This window comes from Pholis gunnellus (genome assembly GCF_910591455.1).
Source record: "Pholis gunnellus genome assembly, chromosome: 22".
Lineage (NCBI taxonomy): Eukaryota > Metazoa > Chordata > Actinopteri > Perciformes > Pholidae > Pholis > Pholis gunnellus.
In genome coordinates, this window is record NC_136549.1 from 17,790,428 (window position 1) to 17,806,828 (window position 16,401).

Sequence of the window (16,401 nt, forward strand, 5' to 3'; positions counted from 1 at the left end):
AAAAAAAAAAAAAACTCATAAATATTCAGGTCGCGTCCGGATCGCCACACACCGCATTATTATTATTATTACTACTATTACTATTACTCACGTAGATGTAGTGGTGTTGCTCAGCGCAACAACAACAAAAAATTAGCAATTATTACAACAAAAAAAAGAAAGTAGCGGTGGAAAAGTGCACTTAAATCGGACTTGTTGGCGGACGTTGTGTCGACATTATAAAAGCGAGAGGAGTGTTAACCTCTTTTCCCTTGCTTCCTTCCTTCCTCCCTCCTCCCTCCTCTTCCTCACTCGCTCACAGAAGCAGAATAACAACGAGGTTTCATTTACCTGATGACATTGGATTTCTACTTTCAGCGCCTCTTGCAGGCCTTGTAGTTCCATGTTGCGACCGGAAAAAGCACTTTTCTCCCACTTTTTTTCGACGCGGACCGGACACCGAAGTTTAAGTGAATTAAAAAGATTTTTTTTTTCTCTTCTTCTTCCAAAGCGACAATAACAATGTAAAGAAAGAACTACTCGGGCTGCCTAAACCAAAAAAATAAAAAAAGCAAGTTCTCGCTTCTTTTTTTTTTTACAGGCTCGAGACTCATCACCCACTTTCCGCTCGTCTTCAAAAAGTAGTCCGAACCCGGCGGAAAGAGCTCAGGCCCCGGACGGGTCCTCTCCAGATTAACGGCCGTACGTCGAGGGGTCCGCCGGGGGAGCGGGTCGGCTTTTCCTTCGGTAGTTTTAAGTTGAAAAACGGAGGACTACATTTTGTCCGAGTCCGCGGCTTGATTTCACTTTGCCTGGGGAAAAGTTGCGCTTCGGCTGTCAATGGTATTTCTGAAAGTTCCCGGATGGAGCAGAGAGACAGACATGCGCAGTGTGACCCGGGGGGAGCTACAACTACTTCAAGGAGTGTTATAATAAAACATAAATAATACATTTATTTATGTTGCACGTTTTCAAAACAGATGTTACAAAGACAATAAAAGAAGAAAAATAAAACTAAAATAAAAACAAGCTATATAAGAACTATACATTACTTCTCAAAACCTTTTATTTTATTTTATCAATCTTTCCAACATATGTTTATATTTTTTTATGTTGCCTTCTATCTTTTTATATTACTTTGGTGTCTTTTATTTAATTATTTATTTATTCCTGTTTTAACCATAAATACATTACCATAAAGCACTTTATTTTGAAAGGTGCTGTATAAATAAAGTTTATTATCATCACAAAACATATCAATCAATATATTTCTCTTAAAAACTTGTGTTTCCATACATTAAAATATAAAACTACACAAACATAAAGCTATTATAGAGCTAGAAGTATAGTATATACATCACAATTATTCATGCATTAATGAGTTCATCTCTGTAATGTTGCAGCTGGTAAAGATGGAGGTCATTTAAATTACTTTATCTCTGTACTGAGACTTCATTTATTAGTTTATTTATATTTTTAATTAATAATATGAATCTACAAAATGTTATTTTTTACCCATAGTTTATTATACATCTGCAGACTTTTAATCTGACTTCAGATTATTGTAGAATTACTTTCATAAGTAGTGTAGTTAAATAACCTAAAGAAGCATGTGGTTACAAACATCATCATCATCCATCTTTCAGCATGAAGAAGAAAACATGGCAGCAGCTTCCACATCACAACTAAGTGAGCCAGACAGGGACAATGTGGAGGATTAGAGAATATAAAACATGTCGATACACACGGAGCCTCCAGACACAATCTGTAGTTTTTTTGTGGCTCTTCAAACAACAAAGAGGCCAAATGTGTCCGTTTACTTCCCAGAAATCCAGCCTCTTTCCCCCCATGTCTGTCAGTCTGACCTCCATCACCTCCTCCTCCTCTTCCTCCTCCTCTTCCCGCCCTTTGCACAAGAAGACGGGCCGCTATTGGTCCAAGCTGCTGGCTTCACGCTAGGGGGCGGGAAAGGCGAGCCAATCAGGAGTTGCGATCCTTGAGTGAGAGCGTGAGGGAACCAACTAGAAGCAGAGCAGAGGTGGGATGTGATCGGAGAGTTGATGAGAGAGCAGAGATGGCAGTTAGTGATTGAATTTTACTGTTTAAACTCGACAGAGAACAACTTCACCGCAGTTTTCAAGCACGAATTATAGCACAACGTGAACAAAATGGCGGCAATGCGTGTGTGTGTGTGTGTGTGTGTTTACTGTGAGTGAAGATACGAGCCGACATTTTGACGGGTGAATCAGAGAGTAGTAGTAGTAGCACCATGGACAGAGGCAGCGGGGGGGGGGGGGGGGGGGGGGGGGGGGGGCATATCACAATTCTTTGAATAGCTTAACGCTAAAATTGCTCCTATTTAGCATTAAGCTAACCTCCATTTTGTTTGTTTAAAACCGAGAATTCCTTGAAGCCAACACCCTCGATTCGACTAAAACAGAAAGCCTCGCAGTAAAGTTGTAGTTTGTAGTCATCTTGCAGACGTTGACAGAAAGTAGTCCCTCCCTCCCTCCTTTCCTCCCTCCTTTCCTCCCCCCTCCCTGCCCGGTGAACCCCTCCCCCACCTCTGCTGCTACATCAGCTGCTACTTTTCATTTCACGGCTCAGCGGTGAAACTCTTCACGTCTTCTCTGCTTTTCACTTCCGAGCTGCTCGGAGTGTTTAAAGCTGTGGATGGAGACACACTTCACCTTCACTGGTGGAGGGTTATCATGTTATTACACACCACTATATATATACTGGGGTTATAGTTCATGTACAATTAGCTCTTTATTTATCATAACTATTAAATACAACATTGTTTTGCGATAAAAGTCTTGAATCTCATTAAATATGTATTAAAAAAAAGCAAAATAAGAACAGAAACTACTGCAAAATAAAACAAGGGATTAAATAACACACTATAAATATGAAGTAATACACGTTAGACGATGTATATGCATGATGTAAATATATATACACAGAGAAAGTAAAAGTACACAAAATAAACAACCGTATACTCTTTAATAATTATATATTATTTCACAGCGTTTACCACACAAATACTCTTTTTATTGTTGTATTTTTGTTTCCAGTACTCGAGTATTGTACTTATTACTTGTACTTCTACTCCCCTTACATCTCAGAGGAACATGTACTGATGGTAGTTTAATGTGTAACATCATTTATGAGTTGATTATTAATCTGAATCTTTAAAATAACTAAAGCTGTAAATAACCTCTGAGATGTAGAAGTAGCAGAACATGGAAGTATAATTGTACTTAAGCAGAGTACTTGACTAAATGTACTATGTTCAGACCACAAGTATACGTTTATTATACTTTATATCAATACTTTTAACTGTGACAGTGAATCAACATAGAGTACTGGACCAGTTCTGGACCAGGACATCTAGCAGGACTGGCAGGACCCAGAGCAGCCTGACCCGGTCCTGGACCCAGAGCAGCCTGACCCAGTCCTGGACCCAGAGCGGGTCTTCACTCACAGGAAGTGTTGCAGGAGGAATGTTTGGGAAACAAACAACAGACGGATGCTGCTGCACTAACACAGTCACTGAGCTTTTATTTTGGTGGGGTATGAGCCAGGCGTTAGCTGGCTGATGTCCCTGAATGCAACACCACAAGATGGAGTGAACTGCTCTCTCTATATATATATACATATACACACACACAAGTATTATGGGCTTCATGTGTTTTAAAGTACAAGTATTATCATCTTCACTTAATAAAAGTATCAGTAGTAGTACAGCAGTATTCTCCGCTCTATGCAGTAAAAGTACAGCAGTATAATATAATATAAAACAGAACTTCAGTTCTTATTAAAGTTTGACGTCCAAAATAAAAACTTCTTGATTTTATTTCAGCCCAAAACCTGAACCGACCTCGGCTCAAAGTCTCCGTAGTAACCGGAGCTTTTGACCACGTCACATGGTCTTCATACCTTCTCATTGGAGCTCTTCCTAACTAGAAATGAGTATAAATACCACAGTTTGTGGTAAAAGTACTTCTTGAGGAGCTGGAGGCTCACAGCGGTCAAACTAAGAGAACATTATTAATCAACAGAACGTTAGCATTGCTACGCAATCAGGTTACTAAGTAGACAATCAGAACCTTTCTTTAGAGAAAATAGATTTAAAATATGATTCTGGCTCCTTTGATGTCTTTGACGAGATACCTTCCAAACATTCGTCCTCAAACTTCTATAAAATCTGAATTCTAACAAAGTTTAATGAAAATACTCAAAGTACAAGTACCTCACGACTGAAAATATACATTTGTCTGCACATGTTTTTTGACCTAGAACCGGTTCAGGATGTGGTGGGAGTAGTACTGCTTGGTGACAGAGTAGTACTACAGTATTTAAGTAGTACTTGTGACTGATGTCAGAGCCCCTCTGAGCTAATGTCTGTGACCCAGTTCTCTCACTCAGAGCTTCTTCTTCTCCTCCTCCAGTAAATAAACACGGCTGCTTCCCCGGCTCCGGCTCCGGCTCCGTTGGCCAGCAGCTCTGCTCTTGAACGCAGCCTCGTTCTCTCCTCTGCTGCTGCGAGTGAGAGAAACGGTTTTGTTCGGCTGGAAGTTGTCGTGTGGAGATAACGTGCTGACATAATAGTGATTCACTGTGTGTCAGAGCGCTGCAGAGGAGCAGTGAAGGATCCCTCGTGTTTGCATCCTTTGTGTTGTTCTCTGAAGAAGAACCACAAAGAATAAACGCGTCTCTCGTGTAAACATCAAGCAGCGTGTGGTTAGAGCTCTAGGACCTGCAGAGCAGTAATTATCAGATGGTTAGCAGGCCTGAGCGGCGCACATTTAACAAGTGGTTATGAATTCCTCTCAATCATCACCGACATCACTACACTGCACTACAGACAGGAGGGGTTCCTGCTAATGGTTGTGAACGGATGCAAAGCCCCGTTGAACGTCAGTTATAGTCAGACTATGTTTTAATCTTGTGTTCTTTGTACCATCATGGCAGCTTCATACATTAAATACAGACATTAGAGCCTGAAGAAGGTGTTTTCCTGGAGAAAGTGGAACCTGTGAGCGGCTGCAGGAACAGAGTTCATCCTGGGCTCAAACTTGTAGCTTCGAAGCTGAAGTTTAGGGTTGAAAATCACTCAATTCATCAATTAGTACGCTGATAGAAAATCAATATGCAACAATGTTTAATTGTGATTAATCAACAAGTAATCTCTTCAGTAAAATGACAACATTTAACTGTTTCCAGCTTCATAAAGTGAGCATTTGGTGGTTTTCTGATAATAAACTGTCGTATTTAAATAAAAACATTACATTTGTCATCTTGGGTTCTGGAAACTATGACGAGTATTTTTCATTTGTGACAAAGAAGCAAAAGATTTTAGCAACTTAACTTAGCAGGAACTTTATTTGACTAAGTCTACTTTCATTTAAAGAGCTAGCTAACCGGTCAACTTAGCAGCTAACTATGCTAGCTGACATGTTGCTAACACAAACCTAAGTCCAGAACAAAGAAAAGTAAGAGACGTATCTATACGTGAGCTAACACATGAACCACACAACACACTGAAAACACACAATGATTGAGTGTTAGCATTTTACAACAGTAACGTAACAGAAGGAAGCAAGTCAACAAACCGACAAACACCAAAACACCTCCAGCCTTCTGATCACACACCTCCTTACCTCCTTACCTTCTTCCCTTCTTATCTCACCGACTCAAACTGCAGTGACGGCCATGTTTGTTACTACCTGTTTAAAGCCCCACCCTCTTCTTCTTCTTCTTTGAAACCCCGCCTCCTCTGAGTTCACTTAACATGACTTTACTTTACGCTACTTTACTGTGTGTTACGTTACGTTACGTTACGTTACACTCTAATTTACTTTACTTCACTTAGTGTTACGTTACCTTACGTTATGTTTATGCTTTACTTTACATTACTTTGTTACTTTCCTTTACTTTATGTTATTTTACTTTGTTACTTTACATTTCTAAGGGAAAATACTTTTTACCTCATTACATTTATCTGACAAAACATGTGCAATGTGAAGTCACAAAATACACACTAAGGACTTTTATTTTGAAAACTTTCTTTTACTTTGGAATGCAGGACTTTGACTCGTGACATAGTAAAGATAAAATAGTATAGTAATAGTAAAACTAACAGAAAGTAAAATAAGAATGAATCGGACTGAATGTAAATAAGTATATCTTTTACTTGTAACACAGTACATCTAAAGTATTTCTAGAGTACTTCAGTAAATGATCAGAGTTCTTCTTGATACTGTTTCTTTATTTATAGCGACACACTGTCACACACTATAGCGACTATACCTTCTACTTCCTCAAAGCTGGCGGTAAAGAGCTCTTTTTTAATCCTCACTCTGGTGACGCATCCGCCGCTAACTTGTTCCAAGTTTGAGGATTTAATGTGAATGAATTATTAATGTGTATAATTCAATCATCTCAGTGTGATTGTTGTGAACTCCCTTCAGTGTTTGCAGAGCCACTTCATATTAAACCAAACACACACTTTGTAATCAGCAGCTTCAGAGTCTTGACGGCTGAATTCATTCATCACGTGGATTTATTTCCCAGGTGGAGGATCTGTGATGAGCTCTGATCCACAAACACAACATCAGACACACCGTTCATGAAGCTGCTGCTGCCTGAGTCACGTGATAACACGGGAGCTTCACTCAGGTAGGAGAGTATCCCAGCATGCACTGCAACACCTCCAACATTACAGAAAACCAACCAGAACAGAAGAATGTTTCAAACAAAAGTAAACTAATGAGACAAATCACGAATGTGCTCCGACCTATACATATATATAAACATATATACATACATATACATACATATATACGTATAGTATATGTATATATACATATATATGTCTATATACATACATATATATAGACATATATGTGTATAAATGTGTATAAATATGTATATATATACACAAATGTACACACATATATCCTATACATACACATATATATATATATATATTTAGACATATATATGTATGTATATATGTGTCTATATATGTTTACTTTTATACTTTAATTAGTGTTTTATTCTGTGTTGTTTTGAGTTGAACCTCATTCATGAAATGTTCACACATAAAGAAAAGTAAAACATATTCAATGTATTATAAATATGTATATTATATATTTATATTATATATTTAGTTAAATTGTTGGAGTTTTACTCAACTCTTCTAGTATTTATATATGTTGAAGTGTGAATGTGTTGTTTGAGTTGTTTTTTATTATAAGTTGTATATTTTATATGTATATATTCCTGTCGTTAGTACCGCTCTCAGCCGCTAGGAGGCCTCGTGTTTATATTCCATCCCTTTTGAACCAGAACCTTAAAGATAAACACATTTTAACATCTTCACCTTTTACATCATTAAGAGCTTCACTTCCTGTTAATGAGTCGCTGCTCTAACTGACGACTCAATTAATTCAACCTCATTAAAGCTCCGCGTGCAGAAGACTAATGACGTCGATCTGTCTGCTGAACGGCCAATTAGAGACGAGCGTTTAATCACATGTAACAATTAATGAGCAGCTACGAGATGACGTCAGAGGTTTACTCACTTTACTTACACATTAAAACAAATAAAATACACAAAACTACGGAGAATAAATAAATCATTCAATGAACCAATGAATGAATGAATAAATGAATGAATGTATAAATAAATGAATTAATAAGTGAATGAATAAATGAATAAGTGAATGAATGAGTGAATGAATAAGTGAATAAGGAATGAGTGACTGAATGAATGCATTGTGTCTCTGTGTTCATGGTAGACCGTGTGGATCAGTGATGTTCTCTCATGTTCTACATCAATACGTTATCAGCCCCCCCCCCCCCCCCCTCCATCTTCTCAACAGTGTAATTCACTCTGCACAGGAAGCTGCTTCTAATAGAAGAAATAGAAGCTTTAAGAGACGTCTGTTAATATTCATACATTCATGCATTCATGCATTTATACATTCATACCCAGATACTGTATAAAGACACAGCAGAGAAATGTTCAGACGCATCACACCGTGTAGCCCCGCCCCTAAAGCATCCCCTGCTTTATGGTCTGTGTGACTCTAAATGGACCATCATGTACTAAATGAACATCATGCTGTATTGAAGAAGACTTGAAACTAGAGATTGAGACCATAAACTCATGTTTACAATGTTTACTGAGGTAATAAATCAAGAGAGAAGTAGAGTCATTTTCTCATAGACTTCTATACAACCAGAGGAGTCGCCCCCTGGTGGTCACTAGAGAGAATGCAGCTTTAACACGTGAAGCAACGACTTCTCTTCACTGGTACAAACACAATATTACGTTGTTTGTGTGCAGATTTAATAATGTAGCATTAGATGTGTCCGGTTAACTTCGAACACAACCGAGCTAGCAGTTTCCCCCTGCTTCCAGTCTTTATGCTAAGCTACGCTAACAATACTGACTCCAGACTGTTGATAGTTAGAATACAGTTTATACTATTCAAGTCTCTGCATTTCATACTTTAATTACTCTGAACTCTTTCCTTTCAATCTTTGAACTGTACTCTCTCTCTCTCTCTCTCTCTCTCTCTCTCTCTCTCTCTCTCTCTCTCTCTCTCTCTCTCTCTCTCTCTCTCTCTCTGCTGCCAGGTCTTTTTCCATGTTCCTCGTCACCAGCTGGTCAGCGGGTCTCCTGCTGCCCTCAGCTCACTTCCTACTTTCTCCAGCACCTGTTCCTATTTGGCAGCAGACCCGACCGGGAACCTGAGCGCTTGGAGTCGAGCCATCTGCTGCCCGGCTCTGCACCATTATTATTGTTTGCTACAGAAAAATAGTTTGAAAGACTATTTTTCTGTCAATATAGAATCCCCAAATGACAGAAATAACAAAGAATATATAATGTTATCTAGATATAGATATGTGTGGAATTTATATACAAATATATATACACAAAAAGGGTCAATCGTTAAAGACTACAACTCCCATGCTAAAAAGGGAACTATGTGTCTACTGCGCAAGCGCAAACACGGTGGACGCCGCGAGCCCATGCGGATATACACACGGCTCTGTAAAATGGCGGCGTGAGAGAGGCTCGTTCAAAACACAGAGACGTTCTTACCGGAGAGACAGGTTATCTAAACACCGGAGAGGAAAGAACCGTCCGGGAGTCACCCACAGGTCCAGATAGAGGTACGTTTAAATTAAATAACGCTATTTAAAACCGGTCTGTGTGACGGAGCTAACGTTAGCATGACGTTTAGCCGTTAGCTCTCACTGCCGTTAGCTCACCGGCTAGCAGCCCGAGGATGGATGTTAGAGACCCGGATGAACACGTTAGTGAGTTAACACGTTAACGTTAATTATAATAATATGACTTAAACGTTAATTATCGATATAAATGAGGAACTGGGAGCCTTTGAAGAAGCGCTAAGTGAAGCTAGCTGACGTTAACTGTTACCCAACTGCAACTCTTCAGCTGTATTTATGATGCATGCTGGGAAAATTATTCTCTATTCGACCTCTTCAATCTAACATCGAAGGTGTTTTTAATATAGGCAGTAATGGGAAGTAACAAAGTACATTTCTCAGGTATAATATCTCAATATGTGTACTTTTTACTGCACTACATGTATCTGATGTTACAGAGTATATTTGACCGTCTGCATCATTGAGCTGATTAAGTTTCTGTAGAGAAGAAGACCTGCTGACCTCTTCTTCTTCTTCTGTTTGTCTCAGAGACGGAGGGATGGCGAAGAGGATCGCTGATAAAGAGCTAACGGACAGGAACTGGGATCAGGAGGAGGAGGGAGAGGAGGTGAGTAAATATAATATACAAACTTTACACTAAATCACAGTAAAGCAGAAACATGTGTAGTGTTTACAGCATGAGAGGAGGATTATAAACGAGTAAACAGATCAACAACCCTCTCTGTGTGTCTCTCCCTCTCTCTCTGGAGTATAAATGAAGTGATGGAGGTCGGGTGTTCAGTGTCTTAATGTGTAAATCTGCTCTCCTTCATGAAGGCCGGGACGTTTTTAGTTGCCAGTGAAGATGTGTTGAAGAGTCGGCCGATAAAGAAGGCCAAACGCAGGAACGTCGGAGAGGTAACAGCAGAAATATGAAGCCGTTATTAAAACGTAGAGTCGTAGCTGTAGAGGTCTAAACGTTGCCTCTGGTTCCAGGCCGATGGAAGTGGATCCTTCAAAGGGTTTAAAGGGTTTTCTTTGTCGTCGGCGGCGAGCGGCGGAGGCTCCGCCTCTACGGCGTTCTCCGGAAGCTCCGCCCCCACGGCGTTCTCCGGTTTCGGTAACGGAGGAGGAGGAGGAGGAGGAGGGTTCTCGGGACTCGGCGCTCTGACCAACGGGAACGGTAGCAGCTCTCTTCCAGCGTTCTCCGGTTTCTCTTCTCCGGCTGTGACGTCCACCTCATCACCAGGTGAGGATGATTATTATTATTATTATTATTATTATTATTATGAGCTCACTGATGAGACAGGACAGGAAGTGAAGCGGTCAAACAGGAAGAACAAACACAACAGGTCTGGAGATTATCCAGCTGAAGAGAGGCGAGGTTATGATGTCTGTTTAATGTCTGTCTCTCTCTGTCTGTCTGTCTCTCTCTCTCTCTGTCTGTCTGTCTGTCTCTCTCTGTCTGTCTCTGTCTCTCTCTGTCTCTCTCTCTCTCTCTCTGTCTCTCTGTCATGTGGTTAACCCTCCTTTTTGTCCTCAGGTCTGACGTTCAATGGCCCCGCCTCCTCTGACATCACGCTCCAGCAGACCAATGGCTCCAGCCCGAGCTCGACTCAAAGCTCCACCAGCAACAAGGAGTACAGCCGTCAGCTGACGGCTCTGAACTGCTCGGTGAGAGACTGGATCACCAAACACGTGAACGGGAACCCTCTGTGTGACCTGAACCCCATCTTCAAGGACTACGAGCAGCACCTGGCCAGCATCGAGCGCCAGTACGGCGCCGGAGACGAGGAGAAGAAGAAGAAGCCTCCGACCGCCGCCGCTCCTGCTGCCGCTCCTTCCTCCTCCTCTTCCTCGTTCTCCTTCGGCAAAACTCTGACAGAAGACTCGTCCAGAAGCCCGGGCGTCACGTTTAACTTCGGTCAGAAGGTGGACGGCTCCGTCCTCGGCTCCTTAGGGGCCAAAACAACCCCCCCGAGCTTCTCCTTCTCCTCCTCCAGCGCCGCCTCCTCCTCCTCCCTGTTCGGCTCCTCCTCCTCCTCCACCGCTGCACCGCCGTCCTTTAAGTCCGGAGACGCTCGGCCTCCAGGTAAACATTAAATATGATGTACACGAGTCTTTAAAGGACACTTTTACAACTAACAGTTCATTCAGAGCGGAAACTAAACGATCGGTTCCATTGTTTAAAGTGTGAAATCATGAATAAAATGTTTTATTTGTAGACGAGAACGGAGAAGAAGAGTCGGAGGAGCCGCCCAAACCGGAGATCAAAGAGGTGAAAGAGGACGACGCCTTCTACTCCAAGAAGTACGTCTAAATATGAGTACATTAAATATATGAATACATTAAATATATGAATACATTAAACATATGAGTACATTAAATATATGAATACATTAAACATATGAGTACATTAAACATATGAATACATTAAACATATGAGTACATTAAATATATGAGTACATTAAATATATGAATACATTAAACATATGAGTACATTAAATATATGAATACATTAAACATATGAGTACATTAAATATATGAATACATTAAACATATGAGTACATTAAATATATGAATACATTAAATATATGAGTACATTAAATATATGAGTACATTAAATATATGAGTACATTAAATATATGAGTACATTAAATATATGAATACATTAAATATATGAGTACATTAAATATATGAATACATTAAATATATGAGTACATTAAATATATGAGTACATTAAATATATGAGTACATTAAATATATGAGTACATTAAATATATGAATACATTAAATATATGAGTACATTAAACATATGAGTACATTAAATATATGAGTACATTAAATATATGAGTACATTAAATATATGAGTACATTAAATATATGAGTACATTAAATATATGAATACATTAAATATATGAGTACATTAAATATATGAGTACATTAAACATATGAATACATTAAACATATGAGTACATTAAACATATGAGTACATTAAATATATGAGTACATTAAATATATGAGTACATTAAATATATGAGTACATTAAATATATGAATACATTAAACATATGAGTACATTAAACATATGAGTACATTAAATATATGAATACATTAAATATATGAGTACATTAAATATATGAGTACATTAAATATATGAGTACATTAAATATATGAATACATTAAATATGAGTACATTAAATATATGAATACATTAAATATATGAATACATTAAACATATGAGTACATTAAACATATGAATACATTAAACATATGAGTACATTAAATATATGAATACATTAAATATATGAATACATTAAACATATGAGTACATTAAATATATGAATACATTAAATATATGAATACATTAAACATATGAGTACATTAAATATATGAGTACATTAAATATGAGTACATTAAATATATGAGTACATTAAATATATGAATACATTAAATATATGAAAACATTAAACATATGAGTACATTAAATATATGAGTACATTAAACATATGAGTACATTAAATATATGAATACATTAAATATATGAGTACATTAAATATATGAGTACATTAAATATATGAGTACATTAAATATATGAATACATTAAATATATGAATACATTAAACATATGAATACATTAAATATATGAGTACATTAAACATATGAGTACATTAAATATATGAATACATTAAATATATGAATACATTAAACATATGAGTACATTAAATATATGAGTACATTAAATATATGAATACATTAAATATATGAATACATTAAACATATGAGTACATTAAATATATGAGTACATTAAATATATGAATACATTAAACATATGAGTACATTAAATATTGTTAAAAACAAACTCCTCAGTCAACCACAGCCGTTTAACTTGAGTGTAAAGGACCTCATGAGGGTTTTAAAGGGTTTGTGTCTAAGATAACAATATACACGATGTTAACATTTTATATATAAACTAACCAGACTCCATGACAACAACATGAGCTGTTGGCCGTCACTGTGATGTAATCTGATTACCCCTCGATGAAGAAGACCCTTCGTCTTCATGTTCCTCACGTTGTGTTTGTGTTTCAGGTGTAAACTGTTCTACAAGAAGGACTCCGAGTTCAAAGAGAAAGGAGTCGGAACGCTTCACCTCAAACAGACCGACGGGAAAGTCCAGATGATCATCAGAGCCGACACCAACCTGGGTACAAATACACACAAATACACACAAACTACACCAACCTGGGTACAAATACACACAAACTACACACAAACTACACCAACCTGGGTACAAATACACACAAACTACACCAACCTGGGTACAAATACACACAAATACACACAAACTACACCAACCTGGGTACAAATACACACAAACTACACCAACCTGGGTACAAATACACACAAACTACACCAACCTGGGTACAAATACACACAAACTACACTTACCTGTGTTTTTGGTTTCATGTCAGATATTTTCATAAAGTATTAAACTAAACTGCTGCAAAGTATAAATATATTTCCGTAGCTTTTTTCTGTTTGTAGGACAGACGCTGAAAACATCTAAAAATAAATAAATAATATTAAACGTGCTGAAATGAATAATACCAAAAACAGAATGAGTGTAGTGAAATAAACGGTGACGGGTTGAAAGACAAAGATCATCATTACGTCATGAAATCAGTCAGAGAAGAAGAACTCGTCCTCAAACATCAGCGGTGATCAAACGGCTCCACCTGCTGGTCAAACACAAGAACTGCTGCTTCATTTAAATCCAAAGTTTGATGAGTTTGACGTTTTAACGGTTAAATTAAAGAGACGACCACTTTTTACTAAATAAAGACATAACCAGTGTTCAGATTGGTTCCTAATAACTATTAAAATGAATACAGAAGTACATTTAATGGCATTTTAATTTATAGTTATTTGAATATTGGCCTCCGTACAACTCATCCCACCGGGCCTCAAAACAATCTACACAAATAATGTGATTTCAGATTAAAGCAGATTGAAACGGTTTAAAAGTTTCAGTTAAACTGAAGACGACAGACGTTCCAGAACAATCACGCTGACCTTTTATTTTGAAGGGAACATCCTGCTGAACATCCTGCTACAGGCGTCCATGCCGTGCACTCGGGTCGGCAAGAACAACGTGATGGTGGTCTGCGTCCCGAACCCGGCCGTCGACGACAAGAACCCCGGCAGCCCCGTCCCCCTTCTGATCCGGGTCAAGACCACCGAGGACGCCGACCTGCTGCACAAGACCCTGGAGGAGAAGAAAGGCTGAACCCCCCCCCCCCCCCCTCGCTGCCTGAGCTTTTAGCTGAAGTCACCTGGTTATCCTCATCACGCCGGTTCTACCACATACACACACACACTGGTCCTCTAGTCCAGCGTTCTCTCCACAATAAATTGGTCGTCATACTGTGAAATATTTAATTTAGAGTCAGACGCTTCGTCTACGATCAGAAGCTTTGTCTACGATCAGAAGCTTCGTCTACGATCAGAAGCTTCGTCTGTATTCAGACGCTTCGTCTACGATCAGAAGCTTCGTCTACGATCAGAAGCTTCGTCTACGATCAGAAGCTTCGTCTGTATTCAGACGCTTCGTCTACGATCAGAAGCTTCGTCTACGATCAGAAGCTTCGTCTACGATCAGAAGCTTCGTCTACGATCAGAAGCTTCGTCTGTATTCAGACGCTTCGTCTACGATCAGAAGCTTCGTCTACGATCAGAAGCTTCGTCTACGATCAGAAGCTTCGTCTGTATTCAGACGCTTCGTCTACGATCAGAAGCTCCGTCTACGATCAGAAGCTTCGTCTGTATTCAGAAGCTTCGTCTACGATCAGAAGCTTCGTCTACGTTCAGAAGCTTCGTCTACGATCAGAAGCTCCGTCTACGATCAGAAGCTCCGTCTACGATCAGAAGCTTCGTCTGTATTCAGAAGCTTCGTCTACGATCAGAAGCTTAGTCTATGATCAGAAGCTTCGTCTACGATCAGAAGCTCCGTCTACGATCAGAAGCTCCGTCTACGATCAGAAGCTTCGTCTGTATTCAGAAGCTTCGTCTACGATCAGAAGCTTCGTCTACGATCAGAAGCTTCGTCTACGATCAGAAGCTCCGTCTACGATCAGAAGCTTCGTCTACGATCTGAAGCTTCGTCTACATTCCTCCGGTCCGACGCTGCTGCTGCTGTTTTTATTTACTCAGAGCGACACGACGAGTGTTTGATTTGGTCGTCGAGTGACTGAAAGTATTCTCCACCATCTTCACCGCTACGTTAAATTAGTCCGTTTGGTTTCGTAGTAACGGTTAGTTTCTGTGAACGAACGCGTTCGAGGATTCAGTGTTTTTTGTTGTGGAAACTATTTATTGTCGGCAGGATTCTTCTTCGTCTGATGGAACCTGGTGTGACAGAGCTTCTTAAAATCTGCTTTTTCTTTTTTAATTTTCTGTCAACATGGACTGTGTTTTTGTTTTTTTGTCTAAGTGTCCTTTGTGTGTCCTCGGCCTTCGAGACGCGCCGTCGTCGTCAAGACGTTTACTGGGGAATAAAAAAAGGAAACAAAAGGACCGTCTTGTTTTTGTATTAAACACTTAAAGATTCACTTCCTGGTTCTCCTTCAGAGCTGGAGGAGCAGCAGCTCCTGAGTCCTGAAGTTAAATTACTACTTTAGTGAGTCTGAAGAAAAGAAGCGTAAAGTTACGTTGTGTTTTATTGATTCTTTATTCTTCTAGAGACACAAACTACTCTTTGATCCGACGGCTCCTGATTTTAAAACTATTTAAATAAAAACTTCAAAGAAATAATTCATAAAATGTGTTGAACTTCTATTTATTAATTATATTAATTAATTATATTCTTGTAAAACTGCGATTTTAGTTTTTTCGTTCTGGAAACGAGACTTTGAGATTAAACAAAACTTCTCTATTAAATTATTTATCGAGCAAAGAAAACAAATGAAACATTTTAAAAGATGTAAACAAGTTAAAGACTTCGGGAACTTTTAACTGACGTTTGTTTCTTTTTTATATTTAACAGTCTTGTACGAGCCTTTTCTCATATTACTGTTCCACATTTTTATTTCAATTAAGTTTATTTCAAATTAATCAACTTTAAATTTTTTTCTTTACAATATTAAAACATCTAAATATCAGTTATTTATATTTGGTCTCACTCAGCAGTTTGTCCAGAAGGTGGCGCTAGAGGAAACACTCGTAAAGTAATAATAAT

At 38.6% G+C, this 16,401-nt stretch overlaps 2 protein-coding genes across 2 annotated transcripts in view; one reads left to right on the forward strand and one right to left on the reverse strand.

The window, feature by feature from the left end:
* The window catches only part of phf21b (PHD finger protein 21B), a gene marked incomplete at both ends in the record, with an annotated part of 38,169 nt that extends 37,785 nt beyond the window's left edge, over positions 1–384 (reverse strand). The window contains one exon of the mRNA XM_079183718.1: positions 331–384. Coding sequence (XP_079039844.1) covers positions 331–384 — 54 coding nt within the window. The remainder of the gene's footprint in view (positions 1–330) is intronic.
* An 8,648-nt stretch (positions 385–9,032) lies between these two features.
* nup50 (nucleoporin 50) lies at positions 9,033–15,738 on the forward strand. Its single transcript, XM_079183924.1, has 8 exons — positions 9,033–9,168; positions 9,715–9,793; positions 10,003–10,083; positions 10,162–10,414; positions 10,709–11,257; positions 11,391–11,475; positions 13,257–13,372; positions 14,255–15,738. The coding sequence occupies exons 2-8, from the start codon at positions 9,725–9,727 to the stop codon at positions 14,452–14,454; spliced, it is 1,353 nt and encodes a 450-aa protein (XP_079040050.1). The 5' UTR covers positions 9,033–9,168; positions 9,715–9,724; the 3' UTR covers positions 14,455–15,738.
* The last annotated feature ends 663 nt before the right edge of the window (positions 15,739–16,401 follow it).